General features: G+C 33.2%; 1 protein-coding gene across 2 annotated transcripts in view; it reads right to left on the bottom strand.

Moving 5' to 3' along the window:
- The window catches only part of LOC134691303 (uncharacterized), a 259,838-nt gene that overhangs the window by 186,523 nt on the left and 51,365 nt on the right, over positions 1 to 21,950 (bottom strand). The window contains exons 10-11 of one of the 2 annotated variants that reach the window (XM_063551755.1): positions 17,745 to 17,825; positions 8,736 to 9,380 (exon numbers count right to left, since the gene is read on the bottom strand). The exons of the other annotated variant lie outside the window; for it this stretch is intronic. Coding sequence (XP_063407825.1) covers positions 9,216 to 9,380; positions 17,745 to 17,825 — 246 coding nt within the window. The 3' untranslated portion in view covers positions 8,736 to 9,215. Of the gene's footprint in view, positions 1 to 8,735; positions 9,381 to 17,744; positions 17,826 to 21,950 lie in introns of those variants that run through there. 2 annotated transcript variants of the gene reach the window in all.

The raw sequence follows: 21,950 nt of genomic DNA, 5'->3' as shown, positions 1-21,950 counted from the left end.
GGAACAGAATATAAAGGAACAAGAACCTGTACAAAATGAAAATGATCATCAGCAAAAGATACAACTTCCTAAAATGCAAAATGATGACAATGAACAAGTAGATCAAAATATTGCACCTGGAGCAGCAATTGATAACCTTGAACAGCCTGTAAGGCCAAAATAAAATAAAACCAAAGACATTCCACATGTGTACAAAATGAAAGAAAATGACACATGGGTCAAAGCAAAGGTTGTGAGTAAAAGGGGTAAATCAACTGGAAAAAATCGGGCTTATTTGAACTTTCAGGATGAGAATGAAGATGCTCAGGTTAGCATAGATTTTGCTAAAGATGTTCAAGAGTGTCGTACAGAACAAGACGTAGTTGAAGTTAATACAGTTGTTGTTCCTCAATCTAGGCATAATAGGAATCAAATCAAACATGCTTAACAGCTAGAAATGGACAATAGGAAATAATTTAAGTGTATGATGACATTCCATATTCAGGTCAAAAATTAATGTCAACAAGATGGGTTATTACAGAAAAAAGAAATGAATGGAGAAAGAAAAGCGAAAGCTAGGTTGGTAGTGAGAGGGTTTGAGGAAGAAAATGAAGTAAAATCAGATTCACCAACCGTTTACAAAGAAAGTCTAAGATTATTTTTAGCTATAGCTTTACTTCTGAGTTTGACAGTCATTTAATAGATATAAAGGCAGCATTTTTGCAAGGTAAAGAAATAGACAGAATTATTTTTGTAAAACCTCCAAAAGAGCTTTCTTCTGATAAATCAGTAGCATGGAAACTAAACAAGTTTGTTTATGGGCTTATTGATGCCTCTAGGAACTGGTTTCTTAGTGTTAAAATAGAACCTCTACAACTAGAGTGTATTCAGTCTAAGCTTGATCCTGCCATATTTTATTGGCACAAAAACAACAATCTTGAAGGACTTTTCCAAATGCATGTAGTTGATTTTCCATGGGCAAGAATTTCAAAAAGCAGGCTATATGTCTACTTAGGGACAACTTTGATTGTGGGAAAGAACTAGACGGTAGTTTCAGATATGTAGGTTTAAATATTCAACATAAAGGCAATACTATATACTTACAACAACATGATTATACAGATGAACTGAAGCAAGTTGATAGAGCTGACATTAAGAATGGTATATATCCAGAAATTGTTGGTCAGTTACACTGGATTGCCACACAGAGTAATTAAAAAGACAAACAACAATATACAAAACACCACATATAAAGCTGTTTTAAAGAATTATTAATACACACTTTACCACAAACCAGTGCAGATATCTGGTGCTTTGAATGGATAAGCAGATCCTGCTCCAAATGTGGCACCTGTCGTGTTGCCCATGACCATTCATGTTCAAAATGCAGGGGTTCTTAAATGTGCAGAGACCGTGGAAGTCTAACATAACAAGATTACGGGTTTATGGTCCCCATTCCGACTGTACATCGATATTTATACATCCCACACAGCCACATGGCTCAATATGGCAAAGGTTTTATTTCTGTACATAATTCATCCTTAAGATAGAAAAAAGTCTAGCAAATATGCCAACTTTAATTCCAGCCAAGTATATATAATCAATTATGACACATACGTTCGATTATCTTACCTCCTATACATTTCTAAGAATATGATTGGAAAAAAGCAACCGTGTGGAGACCATGTTTATTCCATATAATGTTACTAGGGTTTCATATTGGGTTAGTAGGCGGGGCTTATTTCAATACACGGTAAGTAGGGGTGGTACGTCCCTTTATAAAAACAACACGGTGTTGAGAGAAAATCTTAAAGGTTTCAAAAGACAAAGAAATTAATGATAAACAAATGAAATAATTTCATAAAATACATTTAAAGCCAAGTTGTTTTTGTTGGCTTTTGTGTTTGTATAAAACAATGAAAGTAGAGGTTTTTAATACTAATAATATTGAAAATGTAATCACTTTCAAATTGATAGGCCACTAGTCTTAATTCAACATGCTAAGATAGTCTGTTAGATATATTCGTTACATAAGTGTGATAGTGACCTATTACGATATATATGGGGTCAGTAATTTCCATATGGAGATTCGAACTTCGCCTTCACCCCATATGGAATTTACTGACCCCATATATATCGTATTAGGTCACTAGCACACTGTGTAACTAATACTATCTAAATGATCTACATTCAATTCACTAAAGGAAAAAAAAATAGAATTAATGAGGGCCCTCATGGGGTTTTTGATTATGTGATTACTTGGCCGTTTTTTTAATGATTATTTGATTATTAAGCCAAATATTTCATGATTATTTGATTACCTAGGACTGTATTTTTAGTTTATGATTATTTGATTACTAAAGATAAGCAAATATTTAATGATTATGTGATTATATTGGCAAAAAAATAGTGATTATGTGATTACAAGGACCCCCCCCCCCCATGAGGGGCCTCATTAATATATAATTTCCATAAAAAGATATATAGCTTGTTGTTCGGTGTGAGCCAAGGCTCCGTGTTGAAGGCCGTACTTTAACCTATAATGGTTTACTTTTAAAATTGTTATTTGGATGGAGAGTTGTCTCATTGGCACTCACAACACATCTTCCTATATCTACAGAAAGGCAATATAAGAATACTGCTGTTCAGGATATGTTCCTAAATGTTTTCATGTTTTGATCTCAGTACTATACACATTTGACTTGACTTAACATTTCAATTCATTATTATAACGCACTTACATACCTATAAACACATATTAATTGTTATGTTACGATTAATGTATTGGTAATATTTACATAATATGTTTGCTGCATGTAATTAATTTTTTTAAATCATATTTAAACAGTAAAAAATATGTACACTTTTTAAGTTTTGTCCAATATTAATACTTTGGTCAACTATATCATATTGACCATAACTTTTTCTAATTCTTCGAATATAAAGATGTGTCCACCATTTCAGCTTAGCCTTTACGTTCTATATGTCTGCTTATACACAGATTTGTCCTCTATTTTATCTTAACCATTACTTTCGTCAACTTTATAAAAAGACAGTTTGTGTCATTATGTCATCTTGATCATTTTTTCTGTAGATCTATGGTAAGACAGTTTGTGTCATTATGTCATCTTGATCATTTCTTTCTGTAAATCTATGGTAAGACAGTTTAAGACTGACTATAATTGGCAGCCTTACATGTAAACTCTAAACATGCTAAAGATGGCCTTCTAGTCATAAATGATTAGTGGTCTTCTGTCAATATGTTGGTAGTAGATGTATTTATAATAAAGTGCACAAACAACTGTTTGTAATTAATAAAACATTGAGGATGAGATCATTCTCTATTATGGGCGAACATTCATTTGGTTTCAATTTCAACTGCAACTGCAATATCCATTCCTGAAATAAAAATAAAGAAAATCACAACTGCACAGATAAAATAAGATATTGTTTGACATTGTTTTTCAAAAATACAAGTTGTACTGAAATATCATTTTTTTGGGACCAATAGAAAAAAAAGCTGTAGTGATGATCAGGCAATGGAACACATACGTTTCATACATACTTAATTAAGTCTGCATACACTCATACTGTTGTAAAAATCAGGAAACAATAAACTTTGAGCACACATTCTAATTTAAAAAAGGCTAAGAGTTTCAACTGTGTTAAACCATATTTACCTAATATTCCATTTTCAACTGATTGAACTTCATTTGCAGAAATAGTCTTAGCCGCAATTTCATTTAGATGATCGGTATAAAGCCTTGCTGGATTGTTATGTTGATCAAATCTTTTCAAAAGATCACTTAATATGTTCCATAACTCGTTAAAACGTGTATCTCCAAGTTCAGCTGCCCGTGAGTGTTGTAGTTCGTTCCTTGTAAGTCTTATGCGCTCAATATCATCTCCAATTGCTATGTTCGTAACCTTAATTTTTTGCCATTCCCCACCCCATCCATTAGTTGGAGCATGTTTTCTAAGTTTCCTGTGCTCCTGGTACAAGTATGTTATATCGCATTCACTTCGGAGACGGAGGTTTGGTATATCTTGTTTTAATAGGTCATATGAAGCATCAGCAAGAATATTCAGCACAATTATTCCCATTTTTGTGAAATTGATCTGCTCTACGGTGAACTGAAAGAGAACAAATGTAAAGAATTGTAATGTAAAAATAAAAAAGTTCAAAATATTGTAGAAAAAGGCATATTATGATGCGCTTTAAGCGCTTTGAGTCCATACATATATACATAATATCGTCAAAATGTCCTTAGGTTGTTCCAAGCAAACTCCCACATTGTAGGCTTTTGTTAATAAGTTATGCCAGTCGACCAGATGTCAAGCAGTGTGATAAGTGCCTTCATTGACAATCGACGCACATTGTGAAATTAACATTGTGACATTGAAAACATATGAGAAAATGATTTAAAGAGATAGTCGTCAAAACATTGATACCATCATGAAAACGATTATATAGATATAGGAAGATGTGGTCTGAGTGCCAATGAGACAACTCTCCATCCAAGTAACAATTTATAAAAGTAAACCATTATAGTTCAATGTACTGCCTTCAACACGGAGCCTTGGCTCACACCAAACAGCAAGCTATAAAGGACCCCATAATTAATAGTGTAAAACCATTCAAACGGGAAAACCAAGGGTCTAATCTATATAAAAAAAAAAACGAGAAACGAGAAACACGTATAAATTACATAAACAAACGACAACTACTGTACATCAGATTCCTGCCTTAGAACAGGTACAAAAATTTGCAGCGGGATTAAACGTTTTAATGGTACCAAATCTTCTCCCTTTTTCTGAAACAATAGCATAACACCCCAACATAGAAAAACACACGATAAAATCTCAATTGCTTAATTCAATCAAACCAGATGCTCCGCAGGGCACAAGTATATACGACCCCAGAGGTCGAACCCTGAACAGTTTGGGCAAGTATGGACACAACATTTAAGCTTGATACAGCTCTGAATTTGGATTATGATTAAATAGTTGACACAACATAGGTTTCTGACACAGAATTGAATGTGGTCTAAGAACTTAAAAACTTAAAAATTTAAATTGGACATTTACCTATTATGGTCCAATATCCAAAATCTAAATACATGGTTAGATTCAGCATATCACAGAACCCCAAGACTTCATTTTGTTTATGAAATCAAATAATGTTCAATTTAAGACCCTCTTGACCTCAATGTGGACCAATTTGATAACCAGGCCAAAATATTAAAATTCTAAATACATGGTTAGATTCAGCATATTGAAGAACCCCATTTATTCAATTTTTGTTGAAATCAAACAAAGTTTCATTTTGGACCTTTTGGACCTTAACGTAGACCAATTTGAAAACAGAACCAACCAGGTGCTCCGCAGGGCACAGCTTTATACGACCCCAGTGGTTGAACGCTGAATAGTTGGAGCAAATTTGGTCACAACATTCAAGCTTGATTCTGTCTGAATTTTGATTGTGATCAAATTTTTGACATAATACAGGTTTTTGTCACAAAATTACTTTGGTCAACGATCTAACAAATCTATTGCACAATATTGTGCAATGGAAGATTTCTTCTTGAAACTTCTTTGAAAAAAAGGAATCCCTTCAAAAAATGATAAACAAAAAATCCCCGTCCTCAACTTTGTGAACCCCCCTTGGAGCAATAACCCTTAAACTCAATCCCATGCTTTCCATTGGAGTATTGAACCTTGTAGTACAATTTCAGAGAGATCCATACACTTAAACACAAGTTATTGTCATGATTGTTTGGAAACTAGAAACATGCTTCTTTTTGGCCCTTTTTTTGGCCCCTAATTCCTATATATATTGGGCAATTAACCCAAAACTTAATCCTAGCCTGCCCTTTGTTATATGGTACATTGTGGTACAATTTCAGAGAGATCCATACAATTGAACATAAGTTATTGTCTTGAAACTAGAAAAAGCTTGATTTTACCACTTGTTGGCCCTTAATTCCTAAACTTTGGCTCCATAACCCCTAAAATGAATCCAAACCGTCTACTTGTGGTCTTAAACATTGCGGTATGATTTCAGAGCAATTGAAATACTTCTACACAATCCTGAAACTAGAAAAATGCTTGTTTTGGGCCCCTTTTTGGCCGCTAATTCCTAATTAATTGGGAGCATCATCCCCAAAATCAATCCCAATCTTTCTTTTGTGGTATTGAACCTTCTGAAAAAATTTCATGAAGATCTATTTACTTAAACTAAAGTTATAATCCGAAAACTAATGTTTCTTCGGACGGTGACGACGCAGACGACGACATCATACCATTATGCGATCCCAAAAATTTTGGGATCGTATACAAATTAAGAATCTGAATAAACGGTTAGATTTGGCATATCAAAGAACCCCAATAATTCATTTTTTGATGAAATAAAACAAAGTTTAATTTTGGACCCTTTTTGCCCCCAATTCGTTAAGACCAAAACTCCCAAAATCAATCTAAACCTTCCTTTTGTGGTCATAAACCTTGTGTTAAAATTTTATAGATTTCTATTAACTTATACTAAAGTTATTGTGCAAAACACAAGAAAAATGCTTATTTGGGACCTGCTTTTGGCCCCTTATTCCTAAACTGTTGGGACCAAAACACCCAAAATCAATCCCAACCTTCCTTTTATGGTCCTAAACTTTGTGTTTAAATTTCATAGATTTCTATTTTCTTTTACTAAAGTTAGAGTGCGAAAACCAAATGTCTTCGGACGACGATGACGACGACGCCAACGTGATACCAATATACGACCAAAAAATTTTCAATTTTTGCGATTGTATAAAAACGTAAATTAGCACATATGTATAAATTGAAAGCTCATTTTCTTTTCTGAAAAAAAGTCAGATTGAATTTTGCAAATGAATTTATGGAAAAGTAATCATTGTAAATAATACGGAATTTGATGAGACTGTCATCAAAGTGAGAGTGTTAGAGCTAAAACAGGTTTAATTCACCATTTTCTAAATTTGAAAATGCCTGTACTAAGTCAGGAATATGACAGTTCTTGTTCATTCGATGTGTTTTGTTATTTGATTTTGCCATGTATTGATGGAATTTTAGATTAGATTTTCCTCTATGTTGACGTATTTTTGTGATTTTACTTTTCATTTGTCCGTAAAACTTTCTGTTGTAACAGACAGTCATACTTGATTATGGGTTGGATTGTTAGGAATTGTATTTCATAACATTCGGTGAATCATTTACCACACTTAACTAAACTAGAGGCTTTAAAGAGCCTGTGTCGCTCACCTTGGTATATGTGAAAAATAATACTGAAGCTATCAATATTGGTCAATTTTCTAACTAAAGTCCATAATTTCACTTTTGTCCACTTTTAATGTTGCCCGTTACTGTCTGGAATTCTATGAATAATCAGCAGCATTACATCCCTACTAAAGATGATCCTTTCTATACATAAAGGATAGGTTTTTCGGCTTGACTTTTGAAACCATGAAAATGATGTAAGGGTCAGATGAACCTACCATTTATCACATCATACAGTCATTTTACACACCAAATAGAGTTAGCCGAGAGTACACGAGAAACAGACATTTCCGTGGAGATATAACATTGATCTTAAAGTCAGAAGAACTTTGCAAGGTAGCCACGTACACTTGCAAGTATTCCATAACCAAAAATTGTTAATATATTAATATACTAGTAGAATGTTTTAAAGCGTCTCAGAAACGGACTTGACCATTAAAACATAACATTGCAAAACAATAGGTATATAATATAAAATTGGTAAACAAATATTTATTTTAAGCAATTATCATGAAACGTGCGGAAATTTTGGTATTTATAAAGAGTTAGTCATAGTTGTTCTTGGGTCTCAACATACAAAACCACTACAAGATGTTCTCTATCTCTAATATGATAAGATGTTCGACAATCACTTGTATTTGACAAAATTGTGTGTCTGTCAGTCATATAACTAATTCAAAACGTCTATAGAATCAACAACATTTTTTATGTGTATAGCTCTAAATTGTTCACCTCAAGTTTAACTTCATGAAACCCATGTACTAGTATTCTTAATTGTGTATGAATCATGGCACTATATACCTCTCTTTATGCCAATGTTCAACCAATGTGTAAGCCTTGTAGTGAAACATGATGTCCTGGAAGCAAACTTTTATTAAAAATAGTACTTAGGTTTTAGCAAACTATGTAACACGTGTACCCTTAAACTGAAATGCAAATTCACGGACAAATAAACATGGGCTCAAAATTGTCTATTTTTTTGTTTACAGTCATCAACAGTTTCCTTTATAGTTTTGTCGTTTTAGAAAAAAGTCTAATCACTATTTCTTGTCAGAGAAGGGTAACATGTTCTCATTACTGAAATTGGTATGTAAAAAAAAGTCTTTATGATTCAAGTTTTACCGTACTATCACACCAATATGAAAGATCCAATACAATGATGTCAAAATCCAATGTAGAAAGACAGTGCACCTTATGTGTAGGCCAACTTATAGTTAATACGAAATAAGGTCCTACAATTATTATGTACACCAATCATTGATTTTTGCTTACAATAAGTGCAAATGTGACCATATCACCAAAACTTAACCAGGTCAAGGTCAGGTGAAACCTGTCTGTTGGATATGTACACTTTGCAATAATTATGTATAGCTAATATATTTTTCATATAACTCATAATGACCATATCATATACATATAGTTACAAAAAAAATGAAAAAAAAAAATTAATATGAAAATGAGGGAAAACAATGGCCATATACCATGTACTAGTATACTGGACAAAAAATTCAGAACATAATGGATATGTATAAATCATTAAGGCAATAAGGTCTTTAACTATCTGAAATATAAAGCTTGTACAAATAGCTTAAACTCAGCTACCACCAGATAAGCATCCATTTGTTTTGCGAAAACAAAAACAAATAATGAACATGATTAACAGCAACATGTACAATTTTTTTTGTAGGAGTTAATCCATTCTTCAATGATAGATCTCAGAAAAACTTTATCCATCAAATGTTGATGTGCCTGTCTCATCAGATGCTGTCTTCATCTTACTGTGTCTGTAGATGATGGTTTTATATAGACATAAGATGTGGATGTTTGTCCAATACTGAACACATAAAGAACAAAACATGTAATGCAAGTCTTAAAGAAATGGTGTGTGTCTTATATAATGTTTCCTAATTATTTCATAAACATCTCCTTTTTAATCAATTTCATTTTTAAACAATGGAATATGGAATGGTAAGGTTTTTAGCATGTATAATATATCTAGTTTCAAAAAAGGAAATTAGTGTGATATCATATCCATGTACCTCTGTCAAACTGCGTTTTCTTGGAGGCTCTTCAGATAGATTTGAATAATCTCTCTTAACACTAACACGCACCTGCATTTAATAAAGCATGTCTATTATAACTATTAAAACATAATCTCATGAAAGTTTTCAATTTTAACAGATATATTAGTAATTGTGTTAGTACTCATTATTATTTTGATAAATTTAGGAGTAAGATACTCATAAGTGTAAAATAAACTGACAATTTCAAGGCAAAAAAGAAGAAAAAACAACAACAAAAAGACAAACAACAGTACACAAAACACAACATATAAAACTAAAGACTGAGCAACACAAACCCCACCAAACAGCAGGAGTGATATCAGGTTCTCCGGAAGGGCAAGAGTAACAAATCAAATACAGAGTCTATTATCTAGTACATGTATGCAACCTCTATTTTGTTTCCTCTTTTATGAAAAGAAGATAGGCAACTCGTACATGTCATAAAAAAACAGTAGAACTAATAGCGGGAGTGAGAAAACATACTGGCTATAAATTCATGTTTCGCTCAACTCGATGTATAAACAATAGTCATTCTTCAAATAGGAATGTCGTTTTTCCTGACGAAGTTAGCTATTTTGGCTAATCGGTCGTTGTCTTTTTTTCTGTGTAGTTATCTCCTTAACCCATTATGATACGTTTCATGTACTTTCGTCTATAAACAGTAAAATATCTGTTCAGCTTTAACAGGTAAGATGTTTGTGTGTCAGCTACAGATTTATTTACGAAATAATTTTAAAACTTAAAAAAAAAGTCTTTAGGTGTCAGACTCACAACAAAAATGCAAAAATGCAAAATCCCTATGTATTCAGCCATTGGTTTTTCAAGTCTCACAGCGCCATATAGAGTTTACCTGTGTTTAACTTCAAGAAAACAATTTAAGTATATCGTACATTATACATGTATCACATTTCTATATGCCAATTTTCAAAAGATGTTAAAGTATTACATAATTTTTATTCTACCTTCACATATGTACACATTAGCCTTGAGTAAATTATTTTTATAATTCATTGTTTTATCATCACCTGTTTGTCATTATAACACATTGATACATTCCTTTACTTATTATATTCCTTTGAAACGAACCTTTTTGGATAGCAACAACATATACATTTCACACAATCCACTTAAAAAAGTTAGCACCCTGGTTTAAAAAAAAATCTCATTATAGAATTTATAGTGTGTGATAACATTTTGTGAGGGAGGTCGAGGTTTCTATTATACCACGGTTCATTTCAATAGACGTTATGACAAAACGCTATACCAATCAGAATGAGTTTTGTTTGCAGTGTTTTAAGAAAACGATTTTACTTTATATCTTGTGTATTATTATCTATAACATGATTTAAAGGGATAATTTGCAGTATACAGTCAATAATCATGTAGACTTTTGAAGCTCAAGCTTTCAATTGCTTTAAATGCGCAAATGTCCAAACACTATAGCAATACAGACCGACATGATTTCGAATTTATAGCAAAACTTTTGGTTGACAAATTTGCATTCGTTATTCAACTAGAGGCTCTAAAGAGCCTCACGGCGTGTCGCTCACCTTGGTCTATGTGCATATTAAACAAACGACACACATGAAATCATGACAATATTGTGTTTTGGTGATGGTGATGATTTTGTAGATCTTACTTGACTGAACATTATTGCTGCTTACAATTATCTCTATCTATAATGAACATGTCCCCGTAGTTTCAAAGAAAAATATTTTGTAAAAATTTACAAAATTTACGAAAATTGTTAAAAATTGACTATAAAGGGCAATAACTCCTTCAGAGGTCAAGTGACCATTTTTGGTCATTTTGACTTATTTGTAGATCTTACTTTGCTGTACTATATTGTTGTTTACATTTATCTCTATCTATAATAATATAAACTTGACTTGATTTTTGGTGTTTTATCGCCACCTTTAAGCACCACATTTAGGCTATTTTGTAGCAGTCAGTTTTTATTGGTGGAGGCAGCTGGAGTGCCCGGAGAAAACCACTGACCTTCGATAAGAAAACTGACAATCCTAGTCAATTAAGATTGGAGTCGAGTGCACCCGCACAAGCGAGTTCGAACTCACAACCTCAGTGTTGACTGGCTAGTGATTACAGTAGTAACTACTTAGACCACTCGGCCACTGATGCTCCTAATAATATTGAAGATTGAAGATAATAACAAAAAGCTGCAAAATTTCAGATTTTCTCTTAATGATTTGGTTTCAGAGATATGAGCCAAAAACTGCATTTTATCCGTATGTACTATTTTTAGCCATGTCGGCCATCTTGGTTAGCAGGCGAAAAAAATGACTATAAAGGGCAATAACTCATTAAGGGGTCAACTGACTATTTTGGTCATGTTGACTTATTTGTAGATCTTACTTTACTGAACATTATTGCTGTTTACAGTTTATCTCTATATATAATGATATTCAAGATAATAATGCAAAACTGCAAAATTTCCATAAAATTACCATATCAGGGGCAGCAACGGGTTTTATGATTCATCTGAAAATATGAGGTCAGATAGATCTTGACCTGATGAACATTTTTAACCCGTCAGTTTTGCTCTTAATGCTTTATTTTAAAGATATAAACCAAAAACTACATTTTACCCCTATGTTCTATTTTTAGCAATGTCGGCCATCTTGGTTGTCGGGCGGGGTCATCAGACACATTTTTAAAACTAGATACCCTAGTGATGATTGTGGCCAAGTTTAGTTAAATTTGGCCTAGTAGTTTTAGAGGAGAAGATTTTCGTAAAATTTAACGGACGACGAATGCCAAGTGATGAGAAAAGCTCACCTGGCCCTCTTCAAAATGAACTTACAATATGTTTCATTTTCTCATTACCCAGTTTACCTCTATTAATAATTATGTCGCAGGCTTGACAAACTAGAGGCTCTAAAAAGCCTGTGTCGCTCACCTTGGTCTATGTGCATATTAAACAAAGGACACAAATGGATTCATGACAAAATTGTATTTTGGTGATGGTGATGTGTTTGAAGTTCTTACTTTACTGAACGATTTTGCTTCTTACAATTATATCTATCATGAACTTTGCCCATTAGTAACAGAGAACTATATTTGGTAAAAATTTACATAAATTTACCAAATTAATGAAAATTGTTAAAAATTGACTATAAAGGGCAATAACTCCTTAAGGGGTCAATTGACCATTTAGGTCATGTTGACTTATTTGTAGATCTTACTTTGCTGAACATTATTTCTGTTTACAGTTTATCGCTATCTATAATAGTATTCAAGATAACCAAAAACGGCAAAATTTCTTTAAAAATTACCAATTGGAGGGCAGCAACCCAACAACCAGTTGTCCAATTCATCTGAAAAATTCAGGGCAGATAGATATTGACTTGATCAACAATTTAACTTCCTGTCAGATTTGCTCTAGATGCTTTGGTTTCATAGTTATAAGCAAAAAACTGCATTTTACCCCTATGTTCTATTTTTAGCCGTGGCGGCCATCTTGGTTGAATGGCCAGGTCATCGGACACATTTTTCAAACTAGATACCCCAAAGATGATTGTGGCCTAGTAGTTTCAGTGGAGATTTTGTAAAAGATTACTTAGATTTATGAAAAATGGTTAAAGATTGACTATAAAGGGCAATAACTCCTAAAGGGGTCAACTGACCATTTTGGTCATGTTAACTTATTTGTAGATCTTACTTTGCTGAACATTACTGCTGTTTACAATTTATCTCTATCTATAATAATATTCAAGATAATAACCAAAAACAGCAAAATTTCCTCAAAATTACCAATTCAGGGGCAGCAACCCAACAACCGATTGACCGATTCATCTGAAAATTTCAGGGCAGATAGATCTTGACCTGATAAACATTTTTATCCTATGTCAGATTTCCTCAAAATGCTTTGGTTTTTGAGTTATAAGCCAAAAACTGCATTTTACCCCTATGTTCTATTTTTAGCAGTGGCGGCCATCTTGGTTGGTTGACCAGGTCACGCCACACATTTTTTTAAACTAGATACCCCAAAGATGATTGTGGCCAAGTTTGGATTAATTTGGCCCAGTAGTTTCAGAGGAGAAGATTTTTGTAAAAGATTACTTTAATTTACGAAAAAATGATTAAAAATTGACTATAAAGGGCAATAACTCCTAAACGGGTCAACTGACCATTTTGGTCATGTTGACTTATTTGTAGATCTTACTTTGCTGAACATTATTGCTGTTTACAGTTTATCTCTATCTATAATAATATTCAAGATAATAACCAAAAACAGCAAAATTTCCTCAAAATTACCAATTCAGGGGCAGCAACCCAACAACCGATTGACCGATTCATCTGAAAATTTCAGGGCAGATAGATCTTGACCTGATAAACATTTTTATCCCCATGTCAGATTTCCTCAAAATGCTTTGGTTTTTGAGTTATAAGCCAAAAACTGCATTTTACCCCTTTGTTCTATTTTTAGCCGTGGCGGCCATCTTGGTTGGTTGACCAGGTCACGCCACACATTTTTTAAACTAGATACCCCAATGATGATTGTGGCCAAGTTTGGTTTGATTTGGCCCAGTAGTTTCAGAGGAGAAGATTTTTGTAAAAGTTAACGACGACGGACGACGACGGACGACGACGGACGACGACGGACGACGACAGACGACGGACGCAAAGTGATGGGAAAAGCTCACTTGGCCCTTCGGGCCAGGTGAGCTAAAAAGCAACACAAATCCTACAATCGTTCTTATAGATTAAACAATTTGTATTTCTTATGATTTATGACATTATGCAAGTCTTTCAACACAGCTTGATAAATCTAGATAAACACAAAACATTCACAGTAGAGGTCAAAATAATGAAGTATTCACTGGAAAATGATAAATCTTTTGGAAACGTCCACAAAAGTCATCTTTCAACGTAAGCAATATGTTACAGGCATCCATTTCTTAAACTAGAGGCTCTAAAGAGCCTGTTTCGCTCACCTTGGTCTATGTGCATATTAAACAAAGGACACTTTTAAATGGATTCATGACAAAATTGTATTTTGGTGATGGTGATGTGTTTGAAGTTCTTACTTTACTGAACGATTTTGCTTCTTACAATTATATCTATCATGAACTTTGCCCATTAGTAACAGAGAACTATACTTGGTAAAAATTTACATAAATTTACCAAATTAATGAAAATTGTTAAAAATTGACTATAAAGGGCAATAACTCCTTAAGGGGTCAATTGACCATTTAGGTCATGTTGACTTATTTGTAGATCTTACTTTGCTGAACATTATTGCTGTTAACAGTTTATCGCTATCTATAATAGTATTCAAGATAACCAAAAACGGCAAAATTTCTTTAAAAATTACCAATTGGAGGGCAGCAACCCAACAACCAGTTGTCCAATTCATCTGAAAAATTCAGGGCAGATAGATATTGACTTGATTAACAATTTAACTTCTTGTCAGATTTGCTCTAGATGCTTTGGTTTCATAGTTATAAGCAAAAAACTGCATTTTACCCCTATGTTCTATTTTTAGCCGTGGCGGCCATCTTGGTTGAATGGCCAGGTCATCGGACACATTTTTCAAACTAGATACCCAAAAGATGATTGTGGCCTAGTAGTTTCAGTGGAGATTTTGTAAAAGATTACTTAGATTTATGAAAAATGGTTAAAGATTGACTATAAAGGGCAATAACTCCTAAAGGGGTCAACTGACCATTTTGATCATGTTAACTTATTTGTAGATCTTACTTTGCTGAACATTATTGCTGTTTACAATTTATCTCTATCTATAATAATATTCAAGATAATAACCAAAAACAGCAAAATTTCCTCAAAATTACCAATTCAGGGGCAGCAACCCAACAACCGATTGACCGATTCATCTGAAAATTTCAGGGCAGATAGTTCTTGACCTGATAAACATTTTTATCCCATGTCAGATTTCCTCAAAATGCTTTGGTTTTTGAGTTATAAGCCAAAAACTGCATTTTACCCCTATGTTCTATTTTTAGCGGTGGCGGCCATCTTGGTTGGTTAACCAGGTCACGCCACACATTTTTTAAACTAGATACCCCAACGATGATTGTGGCCAAGTTTGGATTAATTTGACCAAGCAGTTTCAGAGGAGAAGATTTTTGTAAAAGATTACTTTAATTTACGAAAAATGGTTAAAAATTGACTATAAAGGGCAATGACTCCTAAACGGGTCAACTGACTATTTTGGTCATGTTGACTTATTTGTAGATCTTACTTTGCTGAACATTATTGCTGTTTACAGTTTATCTCTAACTATAATAATATTCAAGATAATAACCAAAAACAGCAAAATTTCTTCAAAATTACCAATTCAGGGGCAGCAACCCAACAACCGATTGACCGATTCATCTGAAAATTTCAGGGCAGATAGATCTTGACCTGATAAACATTTTTACACCTTGTCAGATTTGCTCTAAATGCTTTGGTTTTTGAGTTATAAGCCAAAAACTGCATTTTACCCCTATGTTCTATTTTTAGCCGTGGCGGCCATCTTGGTTGGTTGACCGGGTCACGCCACACATTTTTTAAACTAGATACCCCAATGATGATTGTGGCCAAGTTTGGTTTGATTTGGCCCAGTAGTTTCAGAGGAGAAGATTTTTGTAAAAGTTAACGACGACGGACGACGACGGACGACGACGGACGACGCCGGACGCCGGACGCCAAGTGATGAGAAAAGCTCACTTGGCCCTTCGGGCCAGGTGAGCTAAAAAAGGAATGGTAATCATAAAATATTGTCGAGTTGTTTTAAATATTTGTAGAAATTATACAAATCTTCATTTATCCAATTTTTATGGAAGTGAATTTAAGCATGGATACAATTTGGGTACTCCACATTACATAATCATGTATAGTTTAGAGTCGGTTCCAACCAATTATTCTATGAGTCAGTATGGATTCATATTTAAAATATAAAATTAATGGTGATACATCTACAAAATGGAAACTTGTGTCTGAATCATAACCTTCGATCGGACCCTTTTGAATATATATAATTTCTTCTTTGTGTGGTTAATATAGGCTGTGTGGTATAAGAAAAAGAAAAATTAACCGACACGACACCAATGGCACCCTCACAACAATATAAAAAATCTCTACAACACATGTGGGCAAAAACGTGCATGGTATCCAGATATCAAGACCAATACTGGTGTGATGAAAATTTTCCTTGATCAATGAGCAGTTAAATTTCAAACTTACAGCAAACAAAAAGTTGATGTACTTTAGATCTAACAAGATGTATTGAAACGACATGAAAATCCATTACAGCAGAACGGAACATAAACTCATCGTGGAAGACTCACATTTACAAAAATCAGCTGAAAAGCTGAATGCATATAGAAAAAAAGTCTGTATAACTGTGATTTTCATCACCAAAACCCATAATTTTAGCAAAAATCATCAGAGCGGAATTTGACTTAAACTCAATCTGCAAAACATCATGGTTAACTTTCATACCCAAAATTAGCCCAATATCTGAAGGCTTTTAGAAAAAAAGTCAGAACAATTGTGATTTTCAACAATTTATCCAAAGCCCGTAATTTTGGCCAAAAATAGCAGAGCGGAACCAAACTTAATATGTAACTCAGCATGGTTAACTAACATACTAAAAAATAGCCTAATATCTGCAGGCGTTAAGAAAAAAGTCCTGTGTAACTCTGTTTTCAACAATTTATAAAAGTCCAAAGCCCATTATTTCGGCAAAAAATAACAGAGCGGAACGAAACTTAAACTAGATCTGTAAGTCATCATGGTTAACTCACATACCAAAACACAGCGCAATATCAGAAGGTGTTTAGAAAAAAAAATGGTTTGTTGCAGAATGATTGATTGATTGTTGGTTGCTTTACGCCGCATTAGCACTGTTGCAGAATGACCGAGAGACGGACAAGGGTAACACTATATGGCCCCGATAATTTGTTGCAGATAAAAGACACTGATAAATGAAGAGAAACTAAATTCAGGAATGACAGAAACCAGACGCAAAGTCAAATCAAGATCACATGGTCAGATAAGCTATAAATGCTCATGTGAAACAGTTTGATTCATATTAGATTTATATGATTGGACTCAGTTGCTTTCATTTCAACAGCAATCGATAGTTCACAATCATTGTCACACTAGCCCTTATTAATTTAAACAAAGATGCTGGAATTGACAAAATAATGATGTGTTGTATAAGTAATACAAATGATCATAAGTAATCTATAATAGTTATCAAAGGTACCTGGATTATAATTTAGTACGCCAGACGCGCGTTTCGTCTACATAAAACTCATCAGTGACGCTCACATCAAAATATTATAAAACCAAACAAGTACAACATCTTTACCTAATAATATTTGCAAAATAATTAGCATAATATATACTTATATATACGTATTGCAAACAGAAGTTTGTTACCTTTGTAGAAAAAGCTGTATTCTGACTAAAGCTTTCTATGTAAGGGTCCGATCTTTGCATTTTTTCAGAACTCTGTGACACCTACAAAAATAGGTTGCAAAAAAAGTTTTTTTTGAAATATCACCACTGTTTTAAAAAAAACAGCATTCTTCTAAGTTTAAGATTTAAAAATCTCTAAAACATTATAGAAGCCCATTCAGCCGGACCAAAGACATATATCGAGATACACGTAGTTTGACTCAAACGAAAACTAGCAGTTTGACAGCCAAAGGAACACCATTCTTGCTTAGCTTGGTCAGACTAATATAAATCTGGGTGAATATGGGTAGGGAATCGATACTCAGTCTCAGGTCGATGTATTTGTATGTTAGGGTCTTTTTTAATCATAATACTATTGTATGTCTATTTTTTTTGTATCTTTTTGTACAGTGACAATTTGTTTCCTTGGCTAAATATAGTTGAAGCAGATAAAACAATCATTTTATCCCAAAACAGTCTTTGAACATGCTAAACTAAGAAAAGAAGAACAATGGGCATATGTCATCTCCATGCACAATGTGGATTATGCAGTTCTTATATATATTCTGAAATATCAAGTTTAGGACATCATGGCAGAATTAGGATACATTTTTTGCTTTCAGTTTTCAGCAGAGATGAAGTTGAACTGTGAGTCCTTTCTTTAAAAACAATACTCTGCTAGAAATATTCAGCTATCTGAATGCTGATGAGAGGCAGATGTTAAAGTATGCCACATGGTTCACCTCTTCGCCTCTCCACCCATCATACAGGGAGTGGTTATTGAAACAGTACTCAACTTGCTCAAACTGATACAGCTGCACAACAAAGAGTTCAATTGTGCAATTCATTGACTCCTAAACCCTTTATATGTGTGTTTTACAATAATATGGCAGTTAAAAATTGGAAAACTGTAAAAAATAAAAAAAACAACAGCCAAAATCAGGTTCAGTCGGAGTCATTTGTTGTAAATCATAATAGTAAATATGAACAGCCTTTACAATTAAGACCGTTCATATTTACTATGTATCCCTAATGCATTCTTAAATAGTTTAGAAACACAAGAAGGTAAACGTACAACATGGTCAGATACATTTTTGTCTGTAAAAACAAGGTCACTGTTTTGTTAAAAATCTGTTACAAGAGTGCACAGGGTGAAATGTCTTGATTACCTTACTTAGAGTGTATGGTTTCATATTAATTATCCTCAAGATTAAGTTTTACTACAAGTATCACCTAAACTCAACTGTATCAAATATCCATTAAAAAGAGGTCAAGGTCAAATAAACCAAGCCAGACATTAATGTGCATCTTACAATTATTTCATACACCAAATACCATTGTCTTATAGTAAAAGAACCAAACCAAACCATAAAAACTTAATTTTGAACAATGAATCATTAAAAGACGGTCATGATCAGATAAACCCGGCTAGACATACACTTACACCTTACAATTATTCCATATATCCCATACAGTTGACTTTGTGACTTATAGTATCTTAGAAACAGACTTCACCATGACAACAATAACATTGATCAATGAACAAAGAACATGGGTCAGATTACACAGTCTTTACAAGTGTTCCATAAACCAAATATAGGTGACCTACTATCTAGAGTATCTGAGAAACAAACATAATCAACTTTAATCTTAAATAATGATCTACAACATGAGGTCTAAGACAGGTAAACCCTGTTTAACGGACATGTAGACCTTGCAAGAAACTCATAAACAAAACATCCTATAACTCATAATAAGTGAACAATTTACATTACAAAAACATTTTTTCAAGCATCTACATGAGTTACTGAACCATGACAATGAAGTCAAGACTCAAGGACAACGGAAACATGACAGATAGGAATGTCAAACATGAGGTATCTATATGCAAGATATGGAGATTCCATGTCTTATTTCCTTTAAAAAAAATAGCTCGATACAAATAGTTTTCGTCACCACTGGATTGTCATTCATATTTCTCGCATTATTTAACTTTCTTTGCAAAATACAAAACAACAAAAAACCAGTCCTGGCTTGACAGTAATGTTTTCCTAAGACAATAAAGTCTCTTTTAATTCCTGTTAACATGAATGGTTTGCTGTAACTACATGTACAAGGTTATAACTTAATAATAAAGAAACACAAGAATGTCTTAAACAAGTGATTTCATAATGACCTATTTCAGTGATTTTTTTTATATTCAGTTATCACATACATGACTTATATTCAAGAGATTTTGGTGTTTCCTTTAATCTTCAAAAGCTAATTTCATTAATTTTCCATATGTTGACAAACTTCTCTATAATTTTCCTACATTATTAAGATCAATTATCCCTTTATCTTTAGGTATCAATTTCACCAGTGCGCTTGGGCAGTAAGTTAGTGCGCTAAAGCTTTTAAAGGTACCCGTAGGAATTGTTCTGTAATCAAATATTCATTAACTACTACTCTTACTATCAGACTAAGAGTTAGAATGATCTTTTTCAAGGTTATGTCTTGTTTTGCAAATTATTCCAGTTTTTGCATATTAAAATAAACTGTAAAAACTGACAGGCTTATCAAGCAAAAGACAATTTCTGTACTTTCATAGTTGTTTTTTCAATGGAATCCTTGTCTTTTTATCAATAAAAAAAAGTAAACTTGAGGGAAAAATATCAAAAAAATGTTATAAACACTTATTGAAGTGATTATACATTCTAACTACTTAAATTACTTTTTTCAGTGATCTAAAAAAGTTTGTGTGAAAATTCTTAATATTTCACAGCCAAAATCACTCAAAGAAGTGAGTCTGAAATCACTTGTTTAAGTAGTACCCCTGACTGTATGGCATCTAAGAAGAAAACATAACAAGGAAAACTCAAAATTAATAAACATGAACATGAGGTCAACGTCAAATGATACCTGTCAGATAGACATATACACCCCACAACCATTCCATTCGCCAAACATATTGCTTTAAGTTAAAGACAAGAGTACACGTTGATATATCTCTTTGCTTTACTGACCATTTTATGTTGAAAATCTTTAAAATTTTACTACAAATATCATAAAAACAAAATTTCAACAGATTCCTGAAAATGAAGTAACGTCAGGTGGACATATAATTGGTTATATCCAGTTTTGTAAATACCAAATCTCCTTATTCTAATATGTACACTTACACCTATACAATACATCAAATATAAGTGACAGTTGTCTGATGGTTATTGACAATAGTTAAAACACAACAATTTAACATTGACCAATGACTATTGAAAATTAGCCTAAGGTCAGATGATACCTGCTAGACCGACATTCACATGTTACAATTATCATGATTATGCCATACATCAAATAAAGTTGCTTTTGCTTATAATACTTGAATGATAGATAAAAACACAATCTAATTTTGACTTATGAACCAAACAAATGATAATAAGGTCAGATGATACCAGCTAGACGGACATGTTCACGTTACAATAATTCCATACACCACCTATCATGCCTATAGTGTATATAGTGCTTATAGTACTTGATAAATAGAGCAAATCACAGACTTTTAACATTGACCAATGAGCCATACATATGAGGTCTAGGTCATACAAAACCTGCCAGACTGACAATTACAAAAATTGTAACCATTGCAATCATTCCATACACCACATATTCATTGATATTGTTGATTTTAGTATCTGTGAAACAGGTCTTAATTTTAACCTTGATCACTGATCAAGGTTAGGTGAATTCATTATGACAGACATGTAGTCATTGCAAGGAACCCATATATTGCATTGAACTACATGACTGTAAATTAACTATGTGTAAATATCTGTTTTGATTGTATTGTAATTTGTATTTGAGGGCCTCAGGGACGATTGGTTTATTGTAACTAACTCTTTAAATAAATTTTTATTATTATTATATACAAAATATATTTTTCCTTCTACTCGCGGTAAGTGAGAAATTTGCATGACAACATTTTTTTTTCCAGACAGTCACAGAACCATGAACACGAGGTCAAGAACAATGGACAGATGACAGATGAAAACTTCGTAATATAAGGTATCTGTATACAAGGTATGAATCATCAAGGTCTTCTATCATCTGAAATATAACGCTTTATACAAATATTTTACATCGCTGACGCTGATAATAATACCTATGTCTTGCATACTGCGACTTTCTGACGAGACAAACATCACATTTTCT

The sequence above is a fragment of the Mytilus trossulus genome, chromosome 11, assembly GCF_036588685.1.
Source record: "Mytilus trossulus isolate FHL-02 chromosome 11, PNRI_Mtr1.1.1.hap1, whole genome shotgun sequence".
In the NCBI taxonomy this organism is placed as follows: Eukaryota; Metazoa; Mollusca; class Bivalvia; order Mytilida; family Mytilidae; genus Mytilus; species Mytilus trossulus.
Note: the sequence above shows the minus strand (reverse complement) of the source record. Positions and strands in the feature narration are given on the sequence as shown.